The sequence below is a fragment of the Heterocephalus glaber genome, unplaced genomic scaffold (assembly GCF_053883595.1).
Source record: "Heterocephalus glaber isolate CG9 unplaced genomic scaffold, H.glaber_assembly_v1.0 deba00001444, whole genome shotgun sequence".
Classification (NCBI taxonomy): Eukaryota; Metazoa; Chordata; class Mammalia; order Rodentia; family Bathyergidae; genus Heterocephalus; species Heterocephalus glaber.
The window spans coordinates 26,336,430-26,349,760 of NW_028258297.1; the positions used below are offsets into that span (position 1 = coordinate 26,336,430).

Consider the following 13,331-nt stretch of genomic DNA (forward strand, 5'->3'; position numbering starts at 1 on the left):
CCACTTGAATTTTCATAAGGCTGGTACTAGCAGTGGCCACCCAAACAGGTCTGTAAAGCTTGCCACTCTGTGACTATAATAACTCAAGAAAGCCCAAACCACCTCCTTTGTTAAGACTTGTACAGTGGAAAGGGTCATACACTGGGGAAGAATGGCAATTAGACTTTACCCACAAGGCATTATGTGGGAGATTTAAACAAATATTGACCCTAACAGACACTTTTGTAGGCTGGATTGAGGCCTTCCCTACCCATGGAGTAAAGGCTATGGAGGTGCTTCTCAAAATAATTATTCCCCATTTTGGGCTACCCAAGTCCCTTCAGAGTGGCAATGGGCCTTCTTTTACCTCTTAAATAATGCAAGAGTTGGCAAAGGCTTTAGGAATAACATACCATCTCCATTCAACATGGAGACCTCAGTCTTTTGGAAAGGTCAAGAGAGCCAACTGTAGACCCTAACATGAGCTCTGACAAAACTTTCCTGAAAGATGTCTGAGTCTTGGATATGATTATTGACAGTAGCTCTCATGAGGATTTAAAACAGCCCCCAAACTGGGCTAAATATGAGTCCATTTGAGATGTTATATAGGAGGGCTTTTCTATCTTCTGATATGGTGGTAGACTCAAAAACCACTTATGATATCTTATTAATTTGGGCCAAGTACAACTGGCTACCCAACTGTTTGGGAACAAAATCCTGCCACCGACTGTGCCAGAGAAACCACCTAAGTGACCCTGGAAACAAAGTGCTCATTTAAACTTGAAATGGAGTGACTCCTGTAGACCAATTAAAAGCAAAATGGAATGGCCCCATTTTTGTGATCCTTGCCATACTCACTGGAATAAAGGTGGTAGAGATAGATAGTTGGATCCACTTCTCTAGGATAAAACCAGCTCCGCCTGAAATTTCTAAAGAAAAAGACAATCCAAAAGAAGAAATCTACTCCTGTGAACCTCTGAAACACCTGAGTCTTCTCTTCAAAAAGCAAGACTCCAGTTCTGCTCCAAGTGCAGATAATAAAGTCACCTTAAATAGGCACTGGTAGAATATCTAACATTCATCCTTGCTTCCACAGGCTCCTGACAAGTTCACCAAGCTCTTGTCTATTAAACAGCCTGTTTACTAGTTCTCCATATATAGACATTAACACTTTTCTCATTGTCTTCTGGCAAGTTTTCCTTAGCCCAGTTGGTGAGCCATAACATCCTAAGGAGACTACATTCCCTTTCAGCAGAAAGTAGTTTCATGAAGACAGACACCTCCACTCACTCAGCAATCTGTAAAGAATTATGGGGATTTATGTCTCACAGGAGGAAATGAGATAGAAGATTAGGGCATGGCAAATCGAGGCTGGACAACAAGGCATGTTCTGTCAATCACAGAGAGCTCTCCAATCATGGCTGAGATGCATGCACAGAGCAGCTTTGGGGTCCTGTGTAGGACAGCCTGGATCTGACATAGAAAAAAAGATATAAGAGACGACAGTGGCCACTGGCTTTAGTGCCATGGCCTCTTGTTCTTTCAGTGGCCCATCCTGCATGTAGGACATATCTTCTCTTTTCTTTCTTTGTCTTTTCTTCTCCTTTTCCTTCTTCTCTTCTTGTTTTCCTCTCTTTTTCTTTAATAAACATTAAACTGCTATGTTCACTGGTTGTCCGATTATTTGAACAGGACAAGAGCCAAGAACCACCAGATGCCACACCATCAGACAACAGGGGGCAGGACTGAAAATGGTGGTGGAAAAGCTTTATCTCCCCAAATCCATCAATTTCCATTTTGTTGGTGGAAAAGTAGAGGTAACTCATTTTGGCTCAGTGTATTTACAGTAACCATAAATAATTTGTCTTCTGTCCTAAGAAGTAAATTTGTGGTTTCTAAGTATTAGTTGGCTTGATTCCTAAAAGATATGTAAGCTGATTAAAGATGTCAAATTTATATGTGTAGCAGAAATGAAAAATCCTTTTCATGATGAGTAATGAGGGCTACTAGAAATGACAGTCTTCTTTCATTCTCGTGTTTCTTGCAAATGACACTTTTTTCAGATAAAATGCATGCTGTTCAAAAATATGCAACTCATGAATATTTGGATTTCAACATTTTAAGAAATAACTACATGACTTTTCCTTTGGTGTTATTGATAGTAATTGAGAGTGACTTTTTTCCAAAGCAGTTCTTGTACACTCCACTTCACGTTAGATATGTTTTGATGTGGCCAATATAAATTTTAACTTAAAGTTTTCAGTAGTTAATTTAAAAAATTAATGGGTGTGGTGGCACAAATCTGTGATCCCAGTTACTCAGTAGACTGAGGCAGGAGGATCTCAAGTTTGAGCTCATCCTAGACAATTCAGTGACATCCCATCTCAAAAACAAACAAACAGACAAACAAATAAATAAGTGAGCTGGTGATGTAATTCAGTGCTCCCTGATCCAATCACTAGTATCACAAAAAAAGACCTAAAATTTTTTTCTAGTCTAATAAATTCCACTCATTTCCACTGCAGAGCTTCCTGGACACTGTCAGTTTTGATTCTCAGAGTAAGTAAATTGATTTATCTAAATTGTTTAAGAGGTTAAGCCCTCAGTTTACTGTCCTGACAGTTTGAGAAACCATTTCTTGGTTGAACATTATGATAAACAGGAAGTTCTTTATGAAAAAGGAAAAACATTGGCAAAATGTCTTCTAAAGAGTGAGGATGGCTCCTTTATGAGGAGAGGAGAACTCAAGAACCAAAGGGCAAATCCACATTAAAATTGAAATCCTGAGGGAGAGAATGTTTTGTTACAATGTAACTCTCCGAAAGCAAATGCTAAGTCCCCTTTCCACTACACTAACATGGTGAAAGGAAAGGCTCTCGGTCTTCTCCTTCTCCTTTCTCTTCCTCTTCCTCTTCCTCCTTCGTTTCCTTCTGCTGCTGCTTCTTCTTTTGTAACCTACCACTTCAAGCTTCAGAGGAGCAGTTGGGACCTTCTAGAGTTGCAGAAGGGTCAGTATCCTCTCATCCCTGAAAGAGAGCATGAGTTAGCATCCGGTTTACTTTACAACAGAAGTTAAATTACGCCTTGCTTAATACTCTTGTACACTGTAAGGAAATCCTAACATGCAACTTGGCAGGATTCAGTACCACCAATGGTCTGTCCTTTGGTCAGGAGAGGCTCCGGGCTGGAGTCCTGCTCCAGAATGAGGGTCACTGGCAGACTGCTGGAAAACTGTGATGGCAAAGATGTAAAAGCAGTGCATAGATGGCTGAGCAGGGCTGCTAACTCTGTGGTGTTAAATCTCGTGGATGCGATCAAATACATTTTCTTTCCTTTAATGGGGTGGGTACAGGGGATGGAACCCGAGGCCTCCTATGGGTTAAGCACACACTCCTCCTCTATGAACCCAGGCCCTGAATATATTTTTGAAAGGAAGCAGGCACCTGGACGGTGGGCTCACTGCCATCATTAACTTGAGTGGAGATCTAGAGCAGATCCCAGGGTTTTAGATGCTCTGTGAATGAGAATTTCAGGTGAGATGATTCTTAGGTAAGTCCTAGGTCTAAAGCTTCGTGATTCTGGGACTGCTTCTGAGCATGCGGAGCATTAACTTGTTTAGAAAAGTCCCTGATCTCATTGGTTGATCTCCATACTTGGTGTATTTGTGAACTAAGTGATTTTTTTTTTCTTTCAGTGGAATCAGCCTGCAAATAAACTACTTCGGAAGTAGCTTCTGAGGCTTGAACACTGACATTTTCACTATCTCTGGTGTTTTCAAACTGAACTAAAATTTTGTATTTGAGATTTTATGGGATTCTGGAGGTTGAATGTCTTGAATTTTATTATTCTTTCTTTTTCACTTGTCAGTTTTATTTTATATCATTTATACCTAGAACTTTGAATACAACTTATTTTTAAGCCTGGTGTGGTGAATCACTCCTCTAATCCCAAGAGTCTGGGAGGCTGAAAGAGGAAGGAGGATGAACTCAAAACCAATCTTTGCAACTTGGAGAGAGTGAGATCCTGTCTCCAAACAAAACGAACAAACATTCCTAGCTTCTGAATTGGGCCCTGGCTTTCATTTGATACTTCAGCCATTTCTTTGATACTGTGAGCTTTTCAAATAGCTGTGTGGCCTTTCTCATCTTTTCCTATTTTATTGGATGCCGTTCCTTGGATGCTTTTATCATATCTGCTTTACATTGGCCGCTAACAAATATCAATCGATTTCTGTTGGAAAATCTGGAGACAATCTCTTTCAGCAGTTTTTACCACTGAGAAAGGAATAGCTGGATCATAACACGGAGCTCTGGATTTCACGCTTTCTCTCACACTTCAGATTTCTCACCCTCAGCACTATTGATAGTTTGGACCAGATCAATCTGTTCCGAGAAGCCGCCTTATGTCGTGACGTTTAGCAGCAATCCCGGCCTCTGATCGCTAGGTGGCAGTAGCACCTCTTATGAGATGAGTTCTTTTTCTTCAGAGAGTGAGTGATTTTTCCATTAAATTCTAACCTTAATATTTACATTAATAGAAATCGAAGGAAGTTTAAGTTGCTCACAGATGTGCGTGTTACTGGCAATTTTAAAATTTCAGAAACTTGGGAAATATAGATTTGTTAGTTTTCTATTCTTTCCCGGGGAGTCACTGAAGAAATTGAGAGAATTTAAGGGTAAAAAGGAGGGCATTAGAAAGTTGGAGGGGGCTTCAGGATCAGGACAAAAGTCCAGTGGGACCTAAATTAAAAATGCGTTTATAGATTTATTTATTGGGGATGCATGTGTATATAAATCTCATTATTTCATTAGAATTTTCAATTTAAAACAGTAATCACAGAACACTAAGTATTTTCCTTCATTTCTCTTATTTCATTTTTCTCTTGGGCAAGGATGGAAAGAAGTTTTATGGATAGAATTTTTTTTGTATGGAAAGAAGATGATATTTTGGTGGTGACTTAAGCTGTCCAGTGTACTGTGAAGGCGTTTAAACTTCTTGGATGAAAGGTGGTAGAATTTCAAGATGGTATTATTCACTTCCTTTTTTAGTCACTGGGAATTGGACTCATAACCCTAGACGTTTTTATTTTTGTTTAAGACAAGATCTTGCTCAGTTGCTCAGGCGGTACAGACTTTCAATCTTCCTGCCTCAGTCTCCTCAGTAGCTGGGATTCCAGGCATGTACCACTGTGGCCAGCTCCCTGTGGCTGTTGACCACATCTTTCACTGGAAGTGTCCACCTCCAAGTCTGTGTTTTCTATCTTAAGCTGTTTGGTGTTCACAGAGACACAAAGCCTGTTCTTTCTTTTGGCTGAGGACAAAGACCTGCCGCCCTTTCTAGTTTTTTTCTCTTCTACTCTGCTACTTCTTTGTTGTGGTCATCTCTTCACATCCTCAGGTTTGTTCTGGGCAGTAGCGGAGGAGGAGTAGAATTTCTAGCCTGGATCAATACATTAAATTTCAGAATTTGATAAAGTTGATGTTGAACAGTAAGGCACAAGTACTTCCTATTTTTTCCCCACAGAATAAGGCAGATTAACTACCCAGTAACTGATATCACTCCAAAGGGAAGACATTGGAGGGAAAAATATACAATGTATTATGGGTGTGCACTGTATTTCCAGAAGGTTGGTGCTGAGTGCTGAGCCAGGCCCAATTCCTTGCTTTAAAAAAAAAAGAATAAGAAGAAGAGGGGGAAGATTGAAATAAGGGAGGGAGAGAAGAGGAAGAAGAAGCAGGAGAAAGGTGATGAAGGGAGAAAGAGAAAGAGGAGGAAGAGGTATAAGAAGCAGGAGGAGATGGAAGAGGAAGCAGCAGCTGAAAACTATAAAATTAAGGGCTGAGAGTTGCACCTGAAAATTTGTGATTTCTATCCAAATTGAGCAAGCACTCTCATCCTACTAGCAGCATCTTGGAAGCTCATAAAGGACCCTCCCCTTTTAAAGGGCAGTGAACAAGACAGTGGACAGTGGTGACATCAAGTCAGCAGGCTCAAGAACCAGCCTGTATCTGACTTCCATCTCAAGTGTGGCTAAGAATCCATGGAAGCTAGAGATAATCAGGCCTTCTTTCCTCATGTTCCTGTATAAATAGCTTGTTATGCTCACCATGATGTATGTCACAAAGTCTGATTTCTTCACTACCTTCAGGAACAATGGCAACAACAAATCAAGTTAATTTAAGTGATTCTTCCACTTAGTAACTTGACTAAGGATGTACAGTCATGGAGAGTTGTCTATGGCTCAGTATGAATTTTATTTCTAGACAATTTGGTTTTCAAAGGCAGTACAAGGTCTCTAGTCAATCTCTGAATATTTCTCTCATGGGTCTTCTTTCCAAATTCTAAATGAGTTACGTACTACTACAATTGATTGAGACACTGTTAATGTTCCATAAAACTTAAACTTTTTTCTCTTTTAGACAAATTTAGTTGAATTTCAGAAAAGTAGAAGTATCTGCCTGTCCCTTTCTGTCCCTTTCTATTCTGTTGCATTGAGGCATTGCTGAGAAACCAGTTCTGAGGCCATGGGTAAGTGTACACCAACTTGGGTAGTGTAGTAACACCATGTGAAACTCAGTTTAATTCCTAGACTTCTTAACAATTAGTTTTTCACCAATTGACTTAAGACGTATGTTTGAGAGGAAAAACTGTATCCATACGAGCTTAAAATGTCCAAAGAATGAGTTCTTCTCTATCTTCAGTATGGAAGAATTCTAAGCACAATGGCTTTTTTTGCTGCACAAATATCTTCTTGTTCCATCACAACTGGTTATGCTTACACCACTGGCATCTACAGAGGCACAATTGCCAGAATCAACTATGGTGAACCTAGAGAGAGATGAGAGAGAGAGAGAGAGAGAGAGAAAGAAATTCTTTATTTGATCTCAAAATAAAGTAACCAAGCAAAGCCTCAAATATTGAATTTAAACATTTAAACTTTGGTAACCATGTTTCCAAATGTGCAATATGGAAGGAGCAGAGGAAGTGAAATAAACTGTTTCTCTTCATTAATCAGTCTTTAGCTCAGGACTCTGCTAGTGGGTAGGAGAGAAAACTAACTTTACTCCATTGCATTTAACAACACAGTCCTGGCACCTTTTGCTTTTACTAATGTAGCAAACATTACAAATTATTTTGTGAGGGATTGGATTCTTCCTTTTATGCTTCAGACTAAAAAGTAATGAATCTATCCATTAACAGATGATATAAAGGGGAGCATAACTAACTTTTCATTGAACACCTTTCACGCGTCATAAGATCGGTGCATCTTAATGCTGAAATCGATGTTCATTTGGTCATGCTGCATGGCCATCACCATAGTGAAACAAGTATTCTCAACTTGATACACCATGATGCACAGGGTCATCATGAACAAAATACCTTGAAAAGATTTTCTCAATTCACATTTTAGATCATATATAAGTATATGAAATTGAAAATTCAAAATGAGAAAAATCAGAATAATAAGTTATGATGATTCCTGGTTGTATTGAATTATAGTGCTTTATGCACTTCAATTTTTGGAGTTTGGCAATATTGGTGTGCCCTTCACTAACTTTTAGATCATTTTCAAATTTTTATCCAGGCTAGTTCCAAAATTTATGTGTATAGTCTTCCCTCATTCCACTCAAGGGAGTAGTTCTCTGACCCCACCTTGATGGATACCAAAATCCACAGATGCTTCTTTCTTTTATATAAAATGATGTAGTATTTCCATACAACCTACATACATCTTATAGACTAAATTATCCCTACATCATTTGTACTGCCTGATACAATGGAAATTCTATGTAAATACTTGTTACACTGCATTGTTTAGGGAAAAATGACTAGAAAGATTGTACAAGGTCAGTATAGAGATACTTGTCTTTTCCTGATATTATCAATCTATGGTTGCAGGAACCCATGCTTGTGGAACATGCAGGGACAGAGGGCTAACGGTGTTTTCATGGCTTTGTGTTTCTTAGTGCCAACTAAGAACTCACCAACTATTATGAATTATGTTCTGCCCCAATTTTGTATGTTGAAGGGCTAACTCTCACTGTTTCAAAATGGAATCATAACTGAGATAAGGTTTTTAAGGGGCTAATTAATTTTAAATGAGTTATTTTCAGTGATCATAATTCAATACAACTGATATTCTTACAAGAGGGAATAATTGAGCACACAGTAAACTACATGAAGACTGAGTGTGATGTTCACTTCCTATAAGCCAAGGAAAGAGGCCACAGGAGAAACCAACACTGCCAACATCTTAACCTTAGTCCACCCTATCCCTGGTACCAAAAAAAAAAAAAAGATTTCTTCCTTAGTCCACCCTAATCATGGACTTCTGGCCTCCCAAACTAGTTTTAAGCTCTCCAGCCTGGGCATTAATTATAGAAACATTACAACAATAATATGTGAACTTCTATCAATGAATAGCTTTTATTTCTTACTAATCTTTTAAAAAACTGGGACTGTCTATAAAATATATCACTGTGTTATGCTGTTACTATTTTCTTTCAAGAAAATATAAATATTAGCCTCTAGTCAGAAAAATTACTTTATATTTTACCTTACATTTTTCGAGGTTAAAATATAATTATTACTCTCAAGTTACACTATTATTCTCACCATTGTGTGCTTTTACCCTAAGCTTGATGTAAATAGAATAATCACAGAAATTTCTCTAAATTTACAAACTTCTGCTACTAACTTTACCATGTCACATGCATAATATAGCCCCTGGTATTTTATGTTATTGCCACAGAATGAATGTCTGTCATAAAATAGCCACTCCGAAAATGGTACCTAGTGGTTTCTCTATGGAGAATACAATGTCCTTCTAAGTATCCACTCAAGTTAGGGAAATTTTTAAATGTTTCTAGACCAAAAAAATGAAACCTAAGAGTAAAATTAGTCTAAGGACTATAAATGAGTTCTGGGGTTTTAAGTAAAAGTAAACTGAACAAGCACTTTCCCTTCCCATTTTCCTTCACTTGCTTTCCATACCCCTCAAAACCATGCAAAAATGTAGGCTTCGTTAGGTCATTCAATACTCACCCATTGACGAGAAAGTTAAATAAGTGACCTAAATAATAAATAAATACAAAAGCTAAGACCCGAGTGGAAAGAGGCAAGGACCAAACTACTTAGACTTGCACAAAGTCTAGGATAAAGGAAACATTTGTGCCTCGCATGTGGAATAATCAAATTCTGCACATGGAAGCAAACGTTGACCTTTGAGGCAAACCTTCACTGGAGCAACTCAGCCTCTCTGGACATGCTCTTGCTGTCTATTTGTTGAGGACGCAGAAGGGAAAGGGTGTGGAGGAAACTGTAGGGATAGCCGTTCACAGACTCGGAGTTCACATCGTGCTTCACACATGTTACAGTAAGTAAATGTTACTAAGGCTTACCAATTGTTAAAGTGACTTCCATCCATCCATCTCCAGATGTTGTCCGAATTGTGTTTCCTCAGTCCAATCCAATATGTAGAGGAATTCAGATAGTCTGCCAAAGATTCCTGTGATCAAACACAAACTGTTGTCATAGATCTCTCCTACTTTTCTCATTTCTACTACATGAAATGCTACTCTCCTTGTCTGAGTCCATTATTCTCTTACTAGGGTTATTACAACTGCCTGGTAATGGAATTTCCTGCCTTTATTTGTGCCACCCAGTGTCAGTCTCATCACAGCAAGTCAAATGATTCTTTTAGCACTAAATGAAAGCATATCATAATTTTGCTCATAATTCTGAAACATCTTCCTGCTTTGCTTGGAAGAAGAAAATAAAGTCTTTACAATGACCTACAAAACCCTTGTGACACACATCCTCACTTTCCTTTCATTTTAGACATTCTGACCGGCCGCCTCTTTTCTGTTCCTTCAGCATTCTAGCCTTGAGTTTAAGATTGCCCTCTAGGTGTTTTCTTTTTTGGGCAGACTCCCCTAAATGCTGCCTTAACTAACTTCTTTACCGGCTTTACATCTTTGCTCAGATATAATCTTAAAGAGCTGTACACCTATCCACTTGGGGACCATAATATCCATTAATTTGCACAGAGCTTACTAATCTCCAACACACTATCTAATCTACATATTTGCTATGGTTCCTTTTCATTGCCTGACCCCTCCTGTGGGATGTAATCTCCACATGGACAAAGATCTTTGACTTCTTTGTTGACTAAGAGATCACACCCAACAAATACGTTTCCCATATAATGGCTCTGTGGATTGTTATGTGTGTATTGAGAAGGAATCTAACCATTTCAGTCCAGGAGGTGATCTTGGCCAGAGATGCAAAATATTTTCTGCAGTGTCTTTGTCCCTCCACCCAAGTCATTTCATGTTCAGATTGAAAGAAACACTTTTGAATGATTAGGTCCCAGTCAGGTGGACACATCCTCATATCATCTGTGCAATTCTTATTCATTATTTTAATTCCAACTAAAATTAACAGTGATAAAAAAGAAAGTGTAAGAGGAAATGTTTGATCTTCTGTGTAAAAGATTTTAGATATTTTATGTTGTTAAAATGATTTTATTTTCTCTTTCAGTTTAAATGATTTAACTTTAAACATCAACGCAGAGGGATATTTGAGTTGAATATCAAGAATAGCACATGAAAGAAATCAGCATTGGAGGATGCCAATCTATCCATAACTTAAAACAACAATAGCAAACAAGCAAACTTCCAGAATTTCCATATCCTCCAGCCATTTTTTTCCTTCTATTTTCTTGCTCATGCTTCTGGAATCTTTTCACTGGTTTATTTCAATTCCTAAAATTTACCATGCCATCTGGGACAAGTTTCACTGTAAGAAAACAAATCTATTTCAAAACCTCAAAGACTTGTTTCTGATTGACTTAACAGACTCATCCGTGTCTCAATTACAAAATTTACCCCGAAGTCAAAAGTTTTATCTTTTGTCTTTAACAAAAGACATTAGAAGGAAAAAACGCTGAAATTTTACTAATTTTTTACCATCCAGTTTTTTACTCCTTAACTTACTAATGAAGCAGAGAAAATTACTTGTTAATGTATAACTCTGTGAGAAAAAAAATTTAAGGTGTCCTTCACCCAAAGCCATAATAAATGACTGACTTATAGTCAAATGTATGAATGGGAAGATCCTGAAATGGAAGGATAAATTAACAAGATGTTTCCATATATGTGAGAGCTGGTAATGTGTGTTTCCGTATATGTGAGAGCCAAGTGCAAATATTTAGGTCACCAAAATTTTTTGAAAGTATCAAGTTCAAAATTATTTGTAAGTGCCAAGTTCAAATCAAGAACACACACAAACTCAAATATTTTGGTTTGGAACAAGTTGGAAGCAAGACATAATTGTTCCTGCGCTAAAAATGTGTGCTTATATGTCTGTTTCTTCAGTTAAAGATATATTCTTTTCAGGGAAGAACCCCTCTCCCTCATCACATTTGAAGCATCAGCCACCAACACTTTGCCTGAGTTCAATAAATATTTATCGAAAGATTGATCACTCTAGAAGGTGAAGCAGATAACTAAATTTTCAGAATACTCTGATTGACTGCAGATGTTCCCAAAAGTCCAAAGAAATGCTAGTCATTGGTATCAGACTGGATCAGTAATAATACTGTCAATATTTTAGCATAAACTGTTCACTTACTTTTTCTCGGAAATTTTAACATCAGCCAAAGAAGAATGGCAAAACCTCCACATAACAAGACTGAGAGGATTATCATTTTCCTTTTAACTATACACAAGGGAAACACATGTCAGTATCTCTGGAGAAAAACCAACAACGCTCCAAGTAATATTTATGCTTCTTCTCCATTTCCCGTGTGTCCTCCCATTCCCAACCCCATAATCAATCTCCCAGGAATGGAAACAGGTACCGAGCTAGAACTTGAGCTTTGGCGCCACCTTTTGGTGTCATTTTGCAGAACCATGCTATAAATTCACCCAGCGCCTGGGGCCTCTTAATGACAAATTGTATTATCGAGTAAGGGAAATCTGGGGGGGCGGGGGGGGGAGTATTTTCTTTGTTAAAGAAGGTTGCTTTAACTTAAGGCTGTTATAGTGAACAATGTCTTCCGCCCCTTCTTGCCCTCCAAATGCTGACCGTCAAGATGGGGCCAGGAAACAAGGCTCAGATAAGAACTGTGCTTTTAGAACAAACGCTGTCATCCTCCTTACGTTTTTTTTTTTTTTTTTTTGTTTTTTTTTTTGTTTTTTTTTTGGTGGTGGTGGTACTGGGGATCAAACACAGGGGGCCTCTGCCACTAAGCTCAGCACATTTTTATTTTCATTTTGAGACAGGGTCTGGCTAAGTTGCCCAGGTTGGCCTGAAATTTGCGGTCCTCCTCCTGCCTCAGCCTCTCAGATAGTACCCTCGCTCTGCCTTTAACCAACCTTCTGCTCTTCTTTTCCTCCTGTTCTCCAGTTCTTCTTCCTCCATCTCCGACCTTCACCAAAGAAGCGCTTCTGTGATCACAGAGGCTGGAATTATCTGGGTAGTTACACTGGTGCTTGTAAACCCTCAGGAACTGAGGACCTGGTCTCCTTGGAGGGGGGCCTCGCAGCAAGACTGGACCGGCCAAGCGCGCAGCAGTGCAGCGGAAATCCTGGGTGTGAACCCCTGGTCCCAACGGGCCTCTCCTACCCCGGGCAGTAACTGCTGGGAGTCTGCCCCAACAGCAGCGAGGGTTCAGCTCCCGCGATTGGCTGGAGCCCAGAGACAAGTGATTCTGATTGGTCCTTAACCTCCCACCTGCCAACCAATAGTGGAGCACAGCGTGGAGGTCCTACAGCCTTTTCCTTTTCCTTTTCCGTTATAGAACCTCCCTAAAACCTCAAATCTTATACAGTCGTTTAACATAAGGATTGCCTGCGGTGTAGACTGTACCCTTTCTTTCCTTAAGGTGGCTCTTTATCACAATTTTTTTTATCTGATCTGTTTGTTACCTGACTTCAAAGTTTACCTGTGCATTGCTTAGGGAAATTTAGGGAAGTGAATCCATTGTTTTTCCAGGTTTCAGTGAATGAAGGTGTGTTTCACAGGCAATCTTCATTTTGCAAGTAATGCAGGACAATAACAATTACAGTACAAGCCAACATCGCATCAGGAATTTTTTTTATTAGATGTTTGCAGTGCATAACGCTACATTCTTTGTGTGGAGTTGGTTCGTGAACATAACACATCTTAATTCCTTTTTTCATCTCCTCTCCCTCCTTTCCCTCCCACCTCCTTCCACCTCTTGAACCACTTTCTTCTTGAGAAAGGTCTATTCCTCTACTTCCTATTATCTATCTCTTATTTTGCTCCTTATTTATAATTTGACTTTCTCATATAAAAGAAATCATGCAATATTGTATACATTTCAG

At 38.9% G+C, this 13,331-nt stretch overlaps 1 protein-coding gene across 2 annotated transcripts; it reads right to left on the reverse strand.

The window, feature by feature from the left end:
- Nucleotides 1-6,193: 6,193 nt before the first annotated feature.
- Nucleotides 6,194-12,663, reverse strand: LOC101707925 (C-type lectin domain family 2 member F-like). Of its 2 annotated transcripts, XM_087214104.1 has the most exons (5): nt 12,360-12,663; nt 11,614-11,700; nt 10,231-10,412; nt 9,381-9,487; nt 6,194-6,807 (listed from the first exon to the last, which is right to left on the reverse strand). In XM_087214104.1, exons 1-5 carry the CDS (start codon nt 12,403-12,405, stop codon nt 6,693-6,695), a joined length of 537 nt encoding a protein of 178 aa, XP_087070230.1. In that variant the 5' UTR covers nt 12,406-12,663; the 3' UTR covers nt 6,194-6,692. The 2 variants fall into 2 exon arrangements, with proteins under 2 accessions (XP_087070230.1, XP_087070231.1); XM_087214105.1 differs by lacking the exon at nt 11,614-11,700 and having other exon boundaries at nt 6,195-6,807; nt 12,360-12,662.
- Nucleotides 12,664-13,331: the final 668 nt, after the last annotated feature.